Consider the following 17,809-nt stretch of genomic DNA (forward strand, 5'->3'; position numbering starts at 1 on the left):
TATTATTGGAGCAGACAGACGGGGAGGAATAATAATAGGAACTGTAAACTTTGGAAGTTAACAGGAAAAATCATGTCGCCTCGCTGCATTATACAGGGAGCGAACACCTGTCTGCAAGGGCTGGGGGACAGCGAGGAATTTCACGACCACATTACTCAAGCTCTGAGTCACTGTAATGAGTGAAAATAAAGCGGCTGTGCCAGGCCCTGTACAGCACGTATTTGTGCCCCACCGCCCAGGCGGAGAGCGTTCTTGGAGAGCCGGGAAGCGGGAGGCAATCGGGAAGGACGGTGCCTGCTTTCTTGGCTTTTGTTTTCTCCCCTTTCCTTTTCTTATCTCCATCCGTCCCTACCTCTCTCCTCCCGTTAATCTAGGCAACGCTAGGGGACTCCAGCATCCTCCCAAAGTCTTTGCACGCATACCACAGCGTGGAATTGTTATTGCAGAGATGACATAAGAATCCAGACATAATGTTTAGCTCCCAGGTTGATTATAATGGAATAGGCAGCATTAAAAAAAAAAAAAAAATAATAAATGAAAGAAAGGAGAGAAAAAAGAGGCCGCCTTGGTTCCAAACCTGAGCCAATTTGATGTGAATTGCAGAGAATGAGATATAGAGCCCCAGTGATGTCATTTATAGAGTCTGGCCTTTTCTGACTCTGGCTTCGCTTTCAGAGCAGCAATAGTTTTTAACTTCAAAGAGAATATCAAGTGCTTGGCACGCTGCCTGGGAGCGGGTGGAGAGACGCTGGCCCGCACTCCAGGGAGAAGCGGAGATACGGATCTCTATCACATAATCCTCCACGCTACGGAGACGCGGAGGGGGATGCACTGCCTCCTTCCCTCGGCGCTTTCGCACCGCCGCTGCCCTCACTGACCTGGTTGCAAGATCTTATAGACCAGGTTAAAGCGCCAATTTGCAGCGCCAATTTGCCGGTCCAGCCTGGGTGATCCTCCTTGCCACGGAGGCTGTGGAGGTCACACCAGCAGAAGGCCCAGGACCAAGGTCTGTCCTGTCCTGCCAGGTGCAGTCGCTGGAGGGTGATGGAGCAGAGGCCAAGATGAAGACTCCTTTCCTTTACATCTTAACACGGGTTTCATCTGCTTAGACCTACTTAAAAGGGTAGCAAGGACCAGCAAAAGGCATCACTCACCGAGATAGCCCTGTGTTTTCTTCTGTAGTGCAGTGACGGGGCAGTCCTTGTGAGCCAGCAGGAGCTGTTTAAGCTGAGCAACTTCGTTCCTCAGTAGCGTAACTTCATTCTGAGATGGAAAAACAAACACGCACGTATGCATCACTCAGGCTCTTGACAGCAGCCTCTAGCGACGGCAGGCCGGGAATTTATGAGCCCTGCAAACTTAGAATTTGTTGTCTGATTTGAGATGCCTCTGGCTCAACGGAGTTTGTAGGTTTGGGGGAATTTAGCGTGCAAGGCACCTTCCCTCCAGCAGCCCCCACCGCTGGCTGGAACGCCCCTCGCTGTGTTAACCACCTAATCCTGGACATACATTTGCCTGAGCCCTCCCGCTAATGCCAACTGCTTGGGTGAGACACTCTGGCGTGCTGTTGGCTCCAAAGGAAAACTAAACACGGCGAGAAGCTGAGTGTGCAACCAGCCCAGCCAGGCCGTGGGGGCTCCTCCAAGCTCTTGGTATCTCTGTGAGCCTCTTCTGTAAAGCAGGTCTACTCCCCCGAAAACTTTATTCCTCTATTGAAATGTTTGGAGAATCAGCTGAAACCCAGTCAATTGTATTTCGAAATTGCCCGAGGAAACGGTTTCTATAATTATCTTGGGAAAAGAATAAAAATACCACGATCAGTGCTATTGAAAAAACCCCACTGTGCGAGTCACTGGCCAGCGGTGAAAGAAAAAGCCCAGAATGGACACGAGTTTGGTCTTTGCAGACCCTTCAATCCTCAGCCGACGCCGAGAGCGCTCGCAAGGGGGCTAACGGCAATGGAAGTGAAATTTGTATTTTTACACGTGCTGTGCTTCTGCCGGGCACACAGGGGGTGCTGCCAGCGAGCCAGGGAAACTCAGTTCTCCAAAAAAAAAAATCAGCACGGCTGCAGGCCGCAGCTGCAGAGCCTCCCTGCTCACCCCGGTGCCAGGTCTGCCGTGCAGGGAAGGGAACTGGGCCTGCGTCTGCTGACCCCCTGCCAGCAGAGAGCTCTCCCTCGAGCAGGAGAGGTTTCCACTCTGCAAATACAGCTGCTTCCCCGGGGCCCCTGCGCTCCGCTCCCGAGGCTGGCATCGCTCCTTGAGCTACTGCCGCGACGGGCAGAGGCAGAGCCCTTTCGAGGGGGATGAGGAGGGAAAAAAAAAAAGAGCATGAAGTGCTCTTCCCCCCACGGCCTGCTCAAGGCAGAGGATCAGGATGGAAAGCAGGGAGTGAAATCTAAGCACAGGGGCAGCGATCCCGCTCCAGAGAGCGGCACCCAAACGCACGTTGTCTCTGCAGCACGGGGAAGACGTTCCCTCCGGAGCGATGGTCCCAACGCTGGCAAAGGGCTGCGCTCAGCCTCCACGGTTACATACTCACGCTCAGCTGGATGTTCTGGGTCGTGAGCTCCTCTGCTTTCTTTTCCAGGGAAGACACCCAGAGCTTGCGTTTCTCAGCGGGACGGCAGCCCGGTTTCGCTCCAGGAAGCGCTGCCGGCGCTCGTCTGGGTCTTCGTCAACCGTGCGCCTCCGTCGCCCGCCGGTGCTGGGGGTGGGCTGGGCAGGGGAGACCTGGAGATGGGGTGTGTGAAAGAGGGATACTGAAAAGAAGCTCTGGAGCAGGCAGGCAGACACGCACCGGCGTAACCAAGGTTTGCAGAGGAGATGCCAGCTCTTGCGGCTGGGGCAAAAAGGGATTTGCTTTTGCAGAGGAGAACTGCACGTGGCGGGGACGGACCCAGGGCAGCCCTGGCCGCGATGGGGGAGCTGGGGACAAAGCCCCTTCCCCCAGGCATTTCTGGCAGCCCATCCTCAGCCGAGTCTGGAGCGCCCTGCAACCGAGGCTGGCATCGCTCCTTGAGCTACTGCCGCGACGGGCAGAGGCAGAGCCCTTTCGAGGGGGATGAGGAGGGAAAAAAAAAAAGAGCATGAAGTGCTCTTCCCCCCACGGCCTGCTCAAGGCAGAGGATCAGGATGGAAAGCAGGGAGTGAAATCTAAGCACAGGGGCAGCGATCCTGCTCCAGAGAGCGGCACCCAAACGCACGTTGTCTCTGCAGCACGGGGAAGACGTTCCCTCCGGAGCGATGGTCCCAACGCTGGCAAAGGGCTGCGCTCAGCCTCCACGGTTACATACTCACGCTCAGCTGGATGTTCTGGGTCGTGAGCTCCTCTGCTTTCTTTTCCAGGGAAGACACCCAGAGCTTGCGTTTCTGACGGCAGCGGGACGCGGCAGCCCGGTTTCGCTCCAGGAAGCGCTGCCGGCGCTCGTCTGGGTCTTCGTCAACCGTGCGCCTCCGTCGCCCGCCGGGGCTGGGGGGGGGCTGGGCAGGGGAGCGCACCGGCGTAACCAAGGTTTGCAGAGGAGATGCCAGCTCTTGCGGCTGGGGCAAAAAGGGATTTGCTTTTGCAGAGGAGAACTGCACGTGGCGGGGACGGACCCAGGGCAGCCCTGGCCGCGATGGGGGAGCTGGGGACAAAGCCCCTTCCCCCAGGCATTTCTGGCAGCCCATCCTCAGCCGAGTCTGAAGCGCCCTGCAAACTTAAGGTGTGAATCCACGTGGGCTCTCTGAGATCCTGAACCCAGTGAACGTGTGAGTGTCAGGGGAATTAGTTAAATCCCAAACTCCTACAGCCAGCTAACGGCACGTAACTAAGAGCAGAAGTTTCCTCCCCTCCGTGATGAGGAGCTAACGTAGTAAAGGACCATGGGCAAGGCAGAGAAAGCAGCCTTCCTTTTAATTTCACTTAAGGGGCTGTAAAAAGCACTTCACATTGCAATGACTTAGGAGATTCCCGCACGGCCAGCGGCCGCGTTATCAGCTGACGGAGGGCAACTCCCAGCTGCAGGGCTGGGAGCGCTTGATCCCGCGCTCTGACGCACGTAACCACGCGCGGTGAAAGCGCCATCTCCACTGGGGTTCAGTGACTCCATCTGGGTTCAGTAACGGGCCGGCAGAGCGCACGTTACAGGTTTTGAGCGGGTGATTTGCTTTAAAAATTAATTTGGGTTAAATTTTCCCTGAATGTCTTCAGCTAAACACGCTCTCAGAGGCAAGCGGTATCAAAAAGATTTCGTACCGCCGCGCATTTCCCGGGTTTTATTTCGGGAGAACAAAGGAAAAGTCGGCAAGGGCAAACGGTCCTGCAGCCACAGCCTTGCCGGCGCTTCTGCGAGGGCTCTGTAATTACACCGCCACAATCGGGGAGTGCAGTTACACTTCGGTACTCGCTGTCAGGCAGCATATGGATATTAAACTTTTGGAAGCCTATCTAACTGACGGAGCAGGTGGCGATCCTGATGGAAGGCTGGCATTTGGTTAGCTGGCAGGAGCCAGTGGAGTTGATTGCCTAAGAGGGGAGCATTTAACCCCAGTAATTGAGCCGGGAGAAGAGAGGGAAATATTCTTTCGGAACTCCAGACCTTGTCAAGCAAATTAACATGTTGCTGAAGTTTTCTGCCTGGTGGTGTTTGAGAGAGCATTGGTGCTCAAGTGGCACTGAAAAAACAAGGTTTTTAACCCATTCTGCAAACCAGGAAGCTGCAAGATTGTTCTCCTCTTTCCCCAAGGCCCAGAAACCCGCAGCACCTCCAGCCCAGCCTCGCGGGAGAAGCGGCAGCAGACCTGTGGCTGAGCCGGGGAAGGGGCATCAGGGTGCTGGACAAGAATCTGACTCTGCTCTGGACGTGCGGTCACCATCGTGCTGGCTGAGCCCACCACCAGGTTGCTGCCATTCAGTGAGGAAGATGCTGTCAAGCTGGCCTTCAGCCTCTGTTGAAGGAGAAAAAAAGGACATCAGTGGACCTGTTCTCCATGCTGTTAAGGCTTTAACCAGCTCCTCTATCATCCAAGGAGCCAGGCCACGAGGGAACAGGCTCTTCAGGGACTGCGGCTGATTCAAATCCAACCGAAAGCCATCACCATCTGGCGTACCCAAAGACAGACAGCGGCTTCCAACTTAGGCCCAGGCAGACAGGTGTCTGCATCCCAAAATTGCTACTGCAACTGGCACGGATCCGCTCCCCCAGCTGGCAGGCTCTGCAGAAAGACCACGGACTGAACAGGCTGCGGAACCCAACTGTCCTTGAGCACCCACAGAGGGATCCTTCTGGGATGGAGAAGGACCTAGGTGTGATCAAGACCGTGTCTTGCATGTTCCTTCCCTGGGCAGCCAGGCACAGGCCAGCGGGGCAGGACGGCTGTTTCATGCCTCAGGATTTAAGATCTCTCACCCCACTTGTGGCTCCGATCTGCCCACGAATCCTGCAGAGACCTCCGCAGGGTGCAACGGGAACAGTGACAACGCACCCTCAAGGGCGAAGAGCATGGCTCTAAGAGGTTTGCAAATGTCTCCATCCCACCTCAGCCAAAAAACAAGGGGCTTTCGCCGCTCTTTGTTCGCAAACTTAGGTTTGCTTCCCCCCGTCTGCATGCATGAGCCGTGAAGAGCCAGGAGAGGAAAATTCTTCCATAAACTTTTAGCTAAAAAGATCTACGTGAAAACCATTTCTAGGATCCTTGGATTACAGCACAACAACTCTTGGCTCTGCCTTCCTCAAGCCCACCTCCAACCCATCTGTTATCTTGGAACTGGAAGCGCCAGCTTTACAAAACAGCCGCGTTTAGGATGGGGCTGAGGTTTGTCTTGACAATAGCGTGCCTGCTCTGCCTGCCAGAGCCGCAGCGCTGATTAGTCTAATATTCCTGGTGGCATTTCCAACACCTGCTCTCGGTGCGGGGAGGCGCTCCGATGGCTGCGCAGGATTTCGGAGAAGCAGTGGCTCTTCACGGAGGCTGCAGGGAAGAAGCCTCCCGACGGAGCCTCTTCTGGAGGCGCCAGTGAAGCCTTAGGGACAACGCCCTGGACGTGACACCCTCCCCGGCACGTATTTGGCCACTTACCATTTTGGCTTCAGAGTGCACGGGAAGTCCTGATGGTGAAATGGACCCGCTGCTGTTGATGGGTGGCCCAGGAATACCGGGAATGTTCGGCACCATGGACATCGGTCGAGCCAGCTATCGGGGAGGAAGCAACGCATGGGTTTTAGAAGCTGAGGGGCTTTCGCAAGCACGCTCCGCAAAGCGGCTCCGTAATAATTTCCCAACCAAGCACATTTATAAATCTTGACAAACGTTCAGCGTTTAACTACTGCCATCAATTACGCCTGCTGTCACTGAAGGCCAGCAGCCACTCCTTTGGTGGCCACGGTGGCTGTTTCGGAATCACCCAGCCATACCAGCCTAGCGCTGAGGACAGGGAGGAGGGCAGCCCTAAAGCCTCCCTTCCCTCCCAGAGGGCTTTTCCTCACCAGTACAGGAGAGCAGATGGAGAGGGAGGGTACGAGATCCCTGCTGGTTCTCTGCCTGGCTCTACTGCAAAGCTGCTGCAACACCAAGGGCGAGTCACAGCATCCCCTCCTGAACATGGAGAGCTTTCTCCCTTCCCAAGGAGGGGACAAACCACAATTTGCGCTTGCTTTTACAAGCCACTCAGCTACGCTGTTGCAAAGCACCATAGAATCATAGAATCACTTTGGTTGGAAAAGACCTTTGAGATCATCGAGTCCAAACGCAAGTCGTGTTTCAAACCATCAGGAAGGTGCAAAGATGTTTCCCTGCCTGCAAGCTACGTCGAGCTGCCTGCGGTCTGCCTACTTTGACGTCAACATTCCTGTTACCTGAGGCGGAAGGTTTTGGCCATTACTCACTCCAAACCCAAAAGACATGCCCAGCAGGACAGACAGGATTCCCACGGGCTGCTTGGTTGGAAGCTGAAGCGCTCAGAAGCCCTACGAACCACCCAGCAGGCAAATCCGCTCCTGAGTTCTGCACCACGGAAAATTCTCCGTATGCAAAAAGCCCCAGCCGCAAGGCTTGATATTCAAACAGCTCTTTAGCGCGCTGGCGAGGTTAGGGTGGCTTTCCTGGCCTGCAAAGACCAACATGTTCTCTGCAAGCTCGAATGGTTTCAATTGAGGCACGCTGTTCCAAATGGAAGCAGCTAATCAGGGATCCTACAGTTCCCAGCCCTGGATCAATGGCGTGAGCCATCTGTCCAGGCAAGGCTTTGTTTTTTTCCAGACTTATTGCCCTCTAGTGTGATCGACATGTTATTACTACCTTGCCAGAGCTGGGCCCCCTCCTCCTCCTCCTCCTCTTCCAGTCGTATCTTGCACAGAGGGGGAGATATATTTTAATTTTTACAAAATGGAAGTGTCTGCATATATTTGGCAGGGGAAAAACACTGTCCCCTCCTCTGCCGCGCAGAGCTGCGTTGGAAGTTTCTCTCACCGATATAACAGAAGGCATCTGTACAGGAGGGCCTGGGAGGACGGGCATAGTCTGTCCGTTTGCGAGCTGCACGACAAGTGGAAGGGAACCTGTGGGAGACCTGGAAAAAAACCCAACAATTTAAGTTCTCATGGATTATTTCAAGTTTATGCTGTCCCGGCAGCCCCATGAGCTCAAGGGCAGAAGCACGAATTAATTCTGCTGAGTGGATTTGGGCTCGTTTTCCCATTTCTGAATGGCACGTTCTGAAGGGGTGGGTGCAAAGCCGAGCCGAGCACGTGTTAAGGTAACTCAGCCTCCCGCACACTCGCTGCGTGGCAGCCACCACGGGCCCACGTCCCACCGAGGTGACCCAGGCTGCCACTCCTCGCTGATGGCCAGCGTTACAACGTGCCCTGGTTAACTCCTGGGCCACCAAAACACCACGGCTGCCAAAGCCCCGAGACCCCAGGCCCACCTGAATAGACAGAAAAGCACATCCAGGGGTTGCTGCAACTCCTCCTCGGGGAGATTAAAAGTGCAAGACGGGGGATCTGGGCTCCTGCCTACCAGTAAGTTCTCAGCCCGTGAGCCACGTCCGCTGCGCTCCCACGAGTGGGTTTGCAAGGATTTAGCTTTCCATTAACACGCACTTCTGACTCTGACTCCAGAGAGAAAGCCTCCTAAAGATGGAGTCGACGCAGGGCTGGCTGGTGTCTGCCCAGACAACAGCTCTGGGAGACAGGAACGGCCCCGCTCGCTGCAGGCTGGGGGAGGAGGCGATCGCGCCGGAGCCTAGTTGTGACAAATTAAAAATACCAAGAACTTTTTCCATTGCAGATCACTTCGCAGGCAAAGGCGGTGTTTCTGCATACGGTGACAAACAGGCACACATCCCCCTGCCTCCATTTCGGAGCATCACAAACCTCACCGTGCTCCGGCTCTGACCCTCCGGACTCAGCCTTTCTAGGAGAGCAGAGGAAAAGCCGGAGCTGATCTGCTCCGGCCGAAGGGAAGAGGAAGGAAACCGACCCTGGCAGCAAGGGCTGATCTCCTGCTCCTCCTCAGCTCGTGTCAGAGCAGCAGGGAGCCGAATGGAGGCAGAGATGAGCCGGGAAGAGAAGAGCAGAGCTGCTGGGAGCCTGATTTTTAGGGAGGGAGAAAAAAAATTTGCTGCTGCCTCCTCTGCTGAGCCCAGGGAAGGGGACGGATGAGGCTGGGCTGCCTGGGATCCTCAGAGGAAGCCGCACTGGCATGGAGTAACGGCAGGGTGGGGAGAAGCAGGGGATGTGGGTCAGAAGGGGGGGAGTTCACCGTGCCAATAACTCAGGCTGGAATTTTTAAGGCTGCCTTGGGAACGCGAATGCTCGCCTCTCATTCATTTCTATTGGGCATCCCAAATCCTCCGGGCTGCTTTGAAAATCCCAGCCTAACAAGCTGAGTTACAGGGAGGTCACAGCCTCCCCTCCATCTCTGTCACACTGACAACCCCACCGCATCCGCAGTGGCCCTAACGCAGGGACCCTCGTTAAAGCCGCAGCCCAACCTGCATAGCACGCATTCAACCCTCATGCCCTAGGAGGGATCTACCCCCGTGGGCTGCAAAGGGCACATAAAATCGTATTAAAGCCTGGCTTACTCCAGTTCTGATTTTCTTCATGCCTCCCAAGTGCAAGGGGACTCGGTTCCAAACAGCCCCGTGAGTGTCTGCGTGTGCGGTTACAGAAGGAATAAAATGCCCTTTCAAAACCCCAGGACAATCACTTAACCCCTTAATGCCTCAAGACAGGATTTAAAACTTTCCGTCAGGAAGTCTGGATTGATGGTGCCAGAGGGTCAAAGCAAAAACACACACAAAAATATGAACCGACAGCCGAAAAGAATGGCCTGGTTAATGTAAGGAGCCAGCCTCAAACAAGGGTAATTAGAAAGAGGCCAGGACCAAGGCAAAAAAGAAGCATCCTGACACCAAAGAATAGAAGTGGGGCTAAATATACGTCTCCTGAGGGCTCACTGTAATGCGTTTCCTGCATCCTTCAGGCTCCTTCCTTTTATGTGCGGGGCCAGAGCTACCTAACAGTGTGGCAGGCTCGTAACCACCGCAGCGAGTGCTCTGGAGCCTCCGATCCAGATTGTTAAAGGGGCAAAAAGGAGCAGGTCATTAGATCTGCTGAAACAAACAGCTCCCGAGGCAGAAGCTGACCATGAAGGAGGCCAGCAGGTTGCAGAAGAGGTTACACTTCAGAGGCAACAGCTGTCTGAGAAAATCCCAAAGCCATTAAAGATCCAGACAATTTCCTACCGTCGGTTTAGCTGAGCTCTCTCCACCGCATCAGGCTGCCAAAGCAACTTGGGAGTCCCCAGTCAGGCCACGCTCCCACCGTAGACAGCGAGCGTCATGTCAACGTGTTTGGGGATTGGGTTTAATTTCTCCCTGCGGTGAGTTTTGCCTCGTTTCGTTACACTACGACAATTAGTTCCTGCTTTCTGCACTTACACCCCATTCTGCTTTCGTAGACAGTGCTGCAACGAGGCCCTTATGCCCAAGCAGCCGCAGCCGGAATCGCGGCACCTCAGTTATTCTGACAATCAAGGAACTTATTTAGGTACCTAATTACTGCCCAGGAAGCCTGACGGTACGGGAGGAAAACCTCGGCGCACGTGTCCCTCCTCCACACTTACCCGAGCTGTCTGTTGGAAGGGGGAGCCTGGGTAATGACAGAGGTTGGGGAAGGCAGCGTAGGGTGGAGCGGGTCGTAACCCAAGTGTAGCGGCAGCGAGCCTGGACGCACGATGGTTGGAGTAGGCGTAGAAATGATTACGGGCTTGGAGGTGATCTCCTGAAGAGGCTCAACAGACAAAAGAAGACACGCTGTTACTTATTAGCTTCATAATCACCCGGCTGGCTCTTCCTTCTGAAGGCTTAAAAGGAATTTAGTCAAAATTAAGGCACCTTCGCCACAGAAACCGAGGCACGGAGGGGAGCGACATACCCAAAGCCACACTTGAGTTGATGGCAGTGCAGGGGAACAGGGCACAGACATTCAGACTCCTGCTGCCTGCAGCAGCCACTGGGAAATAATCCCCCTCTCCAAATTACCGCTCCAGCCCCCAGCGGCTCCGGGAGCGGGAAATTATTCAGATGGAGACTGTGTCACCTGGACCAATCTGCTCTGAACCACCAGCCAGCCCCCCCCAGGACACAGGGAGCCAGTCTTGGAGAAGATGGCGTTTACTTGTTTGGCACTTTGGCCCTGCCAGAAAAGCGTTCCCAGGGTGAACAGCAAGGCCTTCTGCATTAGCCAAATCCACGCGGAGACTTAAGGGCAGCAAATGTGTATTTTAACGAACAAGCTTTCCTCTTTCTTTCTAAAACGAGGGGAACCTCACAAGGCCAAATCACACCTTGGCAACCAAGAGGAGATAAACCTTGCTCTCATCCAGAGGAGAGACCAATGTCTGCGTGGGGCACGGTCGGGGAGCCCTACCTTCTCCTTGTTTTGGGGCGACTGCGGGTTAGATGCAGGGCTGTCGGGCGGTGAAGAGTCCACCTCCACCGGCTCTTCCTCCTTTATCTTGATGTCCGGGGTGGAGGGCAGAGACATGTCCAGGGCTCCGGCACTCTACAGGAAAACCAGCCACGGATTGAAAGGACAATTAGCTCATATTGTTTGTGAAACATTCGGCTGCTCCCAGAGGAAGAGCTACAGCTCTGAGCTCTTGCCAAATTATTATTATTTATTTGTACTGAAGTAGCATCTGGGAGCCCGAGGCGGAGAGCGGTGCCGTGCCGCGCCGGCCCCGTCCAAACAGAGACGGAGGCCTAGGAAAGATGGTCTCTGCCCCAGATGGCACCATTTTGTGGTTTCTCAGTAACACACACACACGATTCTTTCCATGGGTTAGGGTTTGGGTTTTTGTTGGGTTTTTTTGGGTTTTTTTTTCATAAAAAGGCTCTGCTAAGGAGAACAGGTAACAAAGCCAAATGCCTGCGAGTTACAGAAGGCACTTTCATTCACAGAAGAGCTGTAAAGCATTGTATAAATCAGCCTGAATTATTTTATTACCCGATTATCAAAAGCAAACAAAGAGCCATGCAAGTTATTAAATATCTATGAGCGCCCCATTAAAATAAAACCCAACCATATGCCTGAACCTGGCAACTTGCCACCACCCTGGGTTCCAGCAGTGCCACGTGCCCCATTTTAACCAGTTAATGACTTGCTGGGGAGGGGAAAAAGGCAGGGCGACAACAAGGGAGGGGGACTAAACTGAGCGGCCACCTCTCCCCTCCCCAGACCCGGAGGAAGGGGGGACCTGGGAGAAGATGGCGTACGGGAGGGACCGGAGGAGCACGCAACGGAGCGAGACTCCGACTGCAGGATGCTGCATTCCACCGGGCTCCGCCAGACCTCGCAAATCACCCGGTCCCTCCCTCCGTCCGGGGCAGGAGAAACTCTCCTTAAATCAGTCCTGACGGCTGTTTGTCCAACCTGCTCTCCCTCCCTCCCTCCACGATCCATCCCAGCGCATCTTTCCTTCGCTCGCCCGACCGCTGACACTTTGTCCTAGCATCTAACCTAAATCTCCTCCTTTGCTGCATTTTAAATCCTCTCCAGGGAGGGAAAATTGCGGCAAGCGGGTAAATCCGGGCATCTACGGATGCTCTCGCTGCTCTCCAGTGGGGTGCGGCTCCAGCGCCTCCGCTCTGATTTACGCAGGAGCTTTGCTTGCGGTAAGCGCAGTAACCATTTACCTGCCCTCTTAAGCAGAGGCGTAGCACTGGGAATCACAAAGGAGAAGGGATTAACGTGCAGGAAAGTTTCAAACCACTTAAAGTGCCTCCAGGGAAGCTCCTGCCGTGCCTATGTTTTTAATTAACATGCTGGTGTCAGAGACCACCCTTGGAACTGGAGGACAAAACACAACAGCAGCAAGCAACCGGGCTCAACGGCGGCCAAATGTCGAAAGCATCTTAGAAATGCAGCAGGCAGCTCTGGCCAGGTTCGGTGAGCAACAAGCCATCTGGGCCCGGGGACCTCGCCTGCGCAGGGATTTTCTGGGAGGGATAATGCTTTCCCTAATGCCTGAAACCACCCCAGGCTTCACGCCGCCCCGATCGCCTGGCTGCCGGCAGAAATATTTAGACTGCAGTCATCCGAAAGCAAAAAAAAAAAAAAAAAAAACCCACACAAAAATGAAAACACCGAACAGCCTAAGGATCTGAGCTGCGGCTATTAGGTAGCGCAGCCCGGGAGATGGGTGGTCTTCCATATAAAACAACTGGCTAGACTGTGGGCTGCGCAACCGTTCAGATGTGAAACCACAAACGAAAAGCTACCATCTTCTCCCCAGCGCTCGGGGGTCTGGGCTGCGGAGAACAAAAGGCAGGGAATTCAGAGCATAAAATGCCACGCAGCCCCGACGAGGGCCTGCAGCATACCAATGAGAGAGATCAATTTATGCTTTAAAGAGCCCTGTTATTAGGAGAGCGGGTGAAAGACAGTTTTCAGTTTTAATTCTGAATTCCTCCGTTCCCCATCTCGGTGAAGATTTACGCGGCTGTGCTCCCGCAGTTTATTTCCGAGCAGCGCCGCTGACTGTGAGCGTATGTACATACATATATCAATTTAGTAAATGTATGTGCCAGTCTAAGAGCCCAATACGCATCTGCTGCTCCTCAGAGCCTGGAAAGGGGCGGGGGGGGGTGAGGGGAGAAATGTCCTTAATTAGCTGCTATCTGACGAGATCCCGTTGTCCTTCAGACCCTTGCGCTCCTGAGGTTGGCAGGGGCAGCCTGAATCGATACCGCTTGCAGATGAGGGAGCTCTTTGTTAGAAAAAGCCTCGCTCCTCCATGGAGCCCCCCCCCTCTCTATTTGCACGTACGGCGACACACGGCTGAGCTCGGTCCCTTCCCTGCACCTTAAAGGCATCGTCGTTAAGGATCCTGAACCCCAAGGAGGCTCTGAGTGAATTTTTGCTCAGATCCTGAGCGTTGAACAGAGTCCTGCTCTTTTCCTCCACCCCCTTTCCCAAGGTGCGAGGTATTTGGGGTACTGCCTTTTTTTTTTTTTTTTTTTTTTTTGAGGGAAAACCCAAAAGAATAAAAAAAATCCGCTCTCACCAGGCCTCGGATTGCAGGATAGCCAGCCAAAGTCACCCGAGTTAAAAAAATAAAGTCCCATGTAAGCCAGCATATTAAATCCAAGACCACACTTAGCTACCCTCCAACATATGCCTTTCATCAGAGCAGCACCGTCCCCTCTCCAGCCCCCACAGTGTGCGCCCGGCTCGCTTTTACGGCAACGGTGGCCTTTGCCTCTTGCCTTTTTCTCGTCATCCTCCGCGGCTTTCTTGAACTCGTGCTCAAAGGAGCTGGCCAGTTCATTGAAGAGTCCCACTTCTTCGCAGTTCTTCAAGAACCTAGTTGGGGTCGGAGTCTGATCTGTTTGGGTTGCAACACCAAGCACCGGTTAAAGAGAGGCTAGAGAATTCAGTTTAACCACTGTAGTCCTCTCCGGGGACCCCTAGCAAATGCGGCCTCTTGTTTTATGGAAGCCTGGATGCTTTTCCGCTAAGGCGTGGTGTCGTGTTTGCAAAGCAAGTGACAATTCACGAAGGGGAAAAACAATTTCTTGTGGATTTTCTTTTTTTCCCCCCCTCCTCCGGTAAATGCTGTTTAAAAAAAAAAATAATAATCACTGCAGCGAGAGGCGTGCAGTGATTTCTGTGAAATGCCTGCCTTTGGGTCTTGCCTTGTCCCTCCCACCCCAGGGTTTTGCTTGTCCTCGTCTCAATTGCTGCTGCAAGGAAGGCAAATAGTGGGGTTCAATCACCCCAAAAAGGCAGATCTTAAAAATAGGGAGTGATGAGAGGGGAAACGGCTGATCGGAGCAGCTCCGCCGCTGATGTGGAACAGTCGCGTCCCTCCCCGCGCCGGCTCCGTACATTAATGCGCATCCTAGGACAGTCGGCTACGTGGGAGTGCTAATAATTACCACCACTGTCCAAAGCAATCCCTCTGGGGCCCGTTTGCCACCATATTAACACGTTGAGTCATGATCTCTCTGGCCATCACCCAGGCTATAAAGCAGAAAGAAATCTCCCCGCTCCCAACCAAGCCTCTTTTTTTTTCTGCGTGACGTTAGGTCAGGAGTCCAGGTACTAGCGGGAGCCCAGCACGAGCGCATTACACCGAAAGAATCCATCTGGCAGAAAAACTACATAGATTTTTAAGCACAAAGGGGATCCCTGGGATAGTTTAGCCTGACCTCCTGCATAAAACATCGGCTGTTTGGCAGGGATGCTCCCTGTTCGAGCGCCGTAGCTGTGCTCGAGCTGAAGCGTCTACGGAAAACATCCCATTTGATTTCAAACCATCCAGTGGTGGAGTCTTCCCCAGCCTTCGGGAAGCAACTGCGGCGATGGCTTCGCCTCGCTGTCGCAGAACTACGCTTCGTTTCCAGCCGGACTTCAAACCCTACCTCTTGGTTTTGTTAATAAAGCAACGGCCTCCTCTGGGTGCACTTGGGTTCCCCCCAAATCTCTCTTCATTAAACCAAGAAACTTTGTCAACCAAAGATCTCGGCAGGAGGCTGTTTTTCCAGCGCTTTAACGACTCTCCGGGCTCTTTCCAGACCATTCCCCATTTAGCAATGTCCTTCTGAGCTGCTCACGCCAGCCCGGGGCCCAAATCTCCAGCAGAAGTTTTCACAACACCACAAAGCAAAGCTGTATATAACCCCCCCTTGTCCTACCCTTCCCCAATTCCTATCGCCTGGAATTGCAGTAGCTCTTCTCCTCACAGCATCACCCCAGAAGTGCACGTTCCCGTTTAAATAAGTCTCTCCGCTGCCAGCTATAACCGGCAGAGAGAGAACAAATTCTTTACGGCTCTCTTTAGCTTAACCGCGGAGTTACGGCAAGAGATGCACGCTGAATCCTCCTGCTCGTTAGCACACGGGCTGCTGCCCCGGGCTCAGCACAAAGCAAGAGGGAGGGAGAAGACAAGAAAACCCAGAGACAAAATGGTGGCTTAAAGAAAAATAGAAAAAACAACCAAAAAAAAAAAAAAATAATAAAAAGGGCATTAGGAATGTAGGGCAATAACGTCCTAGATCTTGTTGCTCAAAGCCAGCGTGCTTTATAGCCCTCGCAACCCTCCCCGGCAGCTCGATCTGCCATCGAGATCTCAAGCCCGTGTTAAATACGCTGGTCTTGCGCTGACCACAGCTAAATAAGTTTGTGGGTTTTGTTTTTTAGCTTGGTGGTTTACCCTGCAGCAACCCACCGAGCATCAGCCCGGAGATGGGGGGGGGGGCAGACCCACCCTTGCTGCTGTTCCCTGTGCTAAAACGGAGGCGTTTCATCCCACCCAGGGTTTTACCCGTGAGAGTTGGGGTGCAGGAGGAGCCCCCGGGAGCTGCGAAGATGAGGGCTTTTAATGCCACGTCCCTGTTAGAGCAGGTGGGGCTCGGGCTGGAGGTGGGACCGTACCCCAATCCTGCCCTCCCATCACCGCCTGGCCCATTTACACCCTAGGTTTATCAAGCAAAAGCTGATCCTCCCGCTCTGCGCCCTGTTTAGAAAGGGGGCAAACTGAAGGAAAAAAAAGACCTTGAGGAATCTGAGGTTTCTTTTCCTTGCCCCAAATCCTTCGCCATCAATTCCCATTAGCCTGATTGGAAATTAATTCTCCCTCTGGGAGCCTCTTTCGTCTCTGCGAGCCCTCCCCTGGGAGAAGCTTTCTGCCCTTCCCGTAAAGGCCATGTGAGCTCTTGGACGTCCCAACCCACGCTTTAAGAAACCAATTGATTTGCTATTTCCTCCTTCGACACCGAATTTGGGCTGGAGATGAACCTGGGAAAAGGGTGCCAGGCTCTTGCAGCGGACGCTTCGTTTCCCCTTAGGAACTCTCAAGGCTTCAGAAAGCCTCTCCTCCTCGTTTTCTTGTTCTCAGCAACAGCGGTAACACAAACCTCGTGCCCTTTTACGAAGCCCGAACGAAAGGGGACTGACAAGGCAGGAGAGCGTCCGTAACCGGCAACGATCTGCTGCCAGACAACAATATACATGGGTTGGTTTTTGGGTTTTTTTTGTTGTTTTTTTTTTTTCCCCCCCAATCTTATAAAAGCTGCATTGACCGTGCGCTGCCAGAGCGCCTCATTTGGGCTCTGTAAATGCAGTAGCCAGCGCGCTCGATGGCGTTTTAATTTATTAACTGCTAGCCTAAAAGCTCAAGAAAATTGACACCTGGGCTGAGGAGAGGAAGCTGGGTTTGTCAGATTTTGTTCATCGTCCTCAAAGCACACGCAGCAACGTGAAAGACCTTTTGTCCATAAATCTTCCAGCCTTAATAAAAAGGGTGAGAGCTGGAAAAAAAAAAAAAAAAAAAAAAAAAACACCAAAAAAAAAAAAACCCCAACCCAACCAACCCCCACAAAACCTGATACTACCATAAAAAAGGAAAAAAATAGAAACTTGGAAGCCTCTGGCTTTCCTTTCCTCCTGATTAAATGCAGATCACAAGAGCTTTTTATGGGAGGTAGAGACGTTTTTCAGTGCATCTGGTCCCTGGTATTAATCTTGCAGTCATGCTGTATTAATGTGCAGCGTTTTCAGAGCTGGCCTGGATTGAACGCCACATACCTGCTATGATGACTGAGTCGGTTCGAGCGGGGCCGAATTTCAATGTCATCTCATGCTTGTGTTTATGAACCGCCAGGTGGTCCTCGTTTGTAAACCTCTGAAATGAAACAATTTAGAAAATGGTGAATAAATGCATTTTGTGTTTTACGGGTACATCCTGCAAGCGGGGTGGGGGGAGAGAGCCGCCCCGGAGAGCCACTGGAACGCAATCGCTGCTGAGCGTTAAGCAAAACCAGAGCGGGACAGATTGTTTGAGAAGCGGTGTGTGAACACATTGCTCAAAATGAAAAAGCCATTACGGGGGGCTTCTGGGGAACGGGGGACAAATATTTTTAATAATCCCTTTTTTTTTTTTTTTTTTTAAAGCGGCGGGGCCACGCGGTGACTGCAAGCAATCTAGGAAATGCAAATCCGCCCCGCTCGGTAAGATGCGCCGCTTTATTGCTGGCTAATGAAGGGATGAATTAGGCGCTATTTAGGGGTCAGGCAACTTTTTTTGGATGGCGTGCAACAGAGCTGGCATCCGCCCGGCGATTCAGGCCGTGGTTTTATGGAGCAGGACGGAGGCGGCTGCCCCGATATCGCTGTCCGGGGCTCTTTGCGACGGTCGAACCCGGCGGCGGGGGGGGGATGCATTTCACGTGCTGTAAAGACGCTCTCTGAAATTCCACCTGCGGGAGAACTGCAGGATAAAAACCCACCCGTGACGGCTTTAGGGATGTGCTG

The 17,809-nt window shown here is 53.3% G+C and overlaps 1 protein-coding gene across 1 annotated transcript in view; it reads right to left on the minus strand.

The window, feature by feature from the left end:
* LOC104126164 (cyclic AMP-dependent transcription factor ATF-7) overlaps positions 1-17,809 on the minus strand; it is a 72,095-nt gene that overhangs the window by 1,831 nt on the left and 52,455 nt on the right. The window contains exons 3-11 of the mRNA XM_035894119.1: positions 17,084-17,180; positions 13,762-13,880; positions 10,922-11,056; positions 10,116-10,273; positions 7,455-7,554; positions 6,066-6,179; positions 4,786-4,934; positions 3,303-3,498; positions 1,155-1,263 (exon numbers count right to left, since the gene is read on the minus strand). Coding sequence (XP_035750012.1) covers positions 1,155-1,263; positions 3,303-3,498; positions 4,786-4,934; positions 6,066-6,179; positions 7,455-7,554; positions 10,116-10,273; positions 10,922-11,056; positions 13,762-13,880; positions 17,084-17,180 — 1,177 coding nt within the window. The remainder of the gene's footprint in view (positions 1-1,154; positions 1,264-3,302; positions 3,499-4,785; positions 4,935-6,065; positions 6,180-7,454; positions 7,555-10,115; positions 10,274-10,921; positions 11,057-13,761; positions 13,881-17,083; positions 17,181-17,809) is intronic.

The sequence above is a fragment of the Egretta garzetta genome, unplaced genomic scaffold (assembly GCF_000687185.1).
Source record: "Egretta garzetta isolate BGI_Z169 unplaced genomic scaffold, ASM68718v1 scaffold225, whole genome shotgun sequence".
NCBI classification, from domain to species: Eukaryota; Metazoa; Chordata; class Aves; order Pelecaniformes; family Ardeidae; genus Egretta; species Egretta garzetta.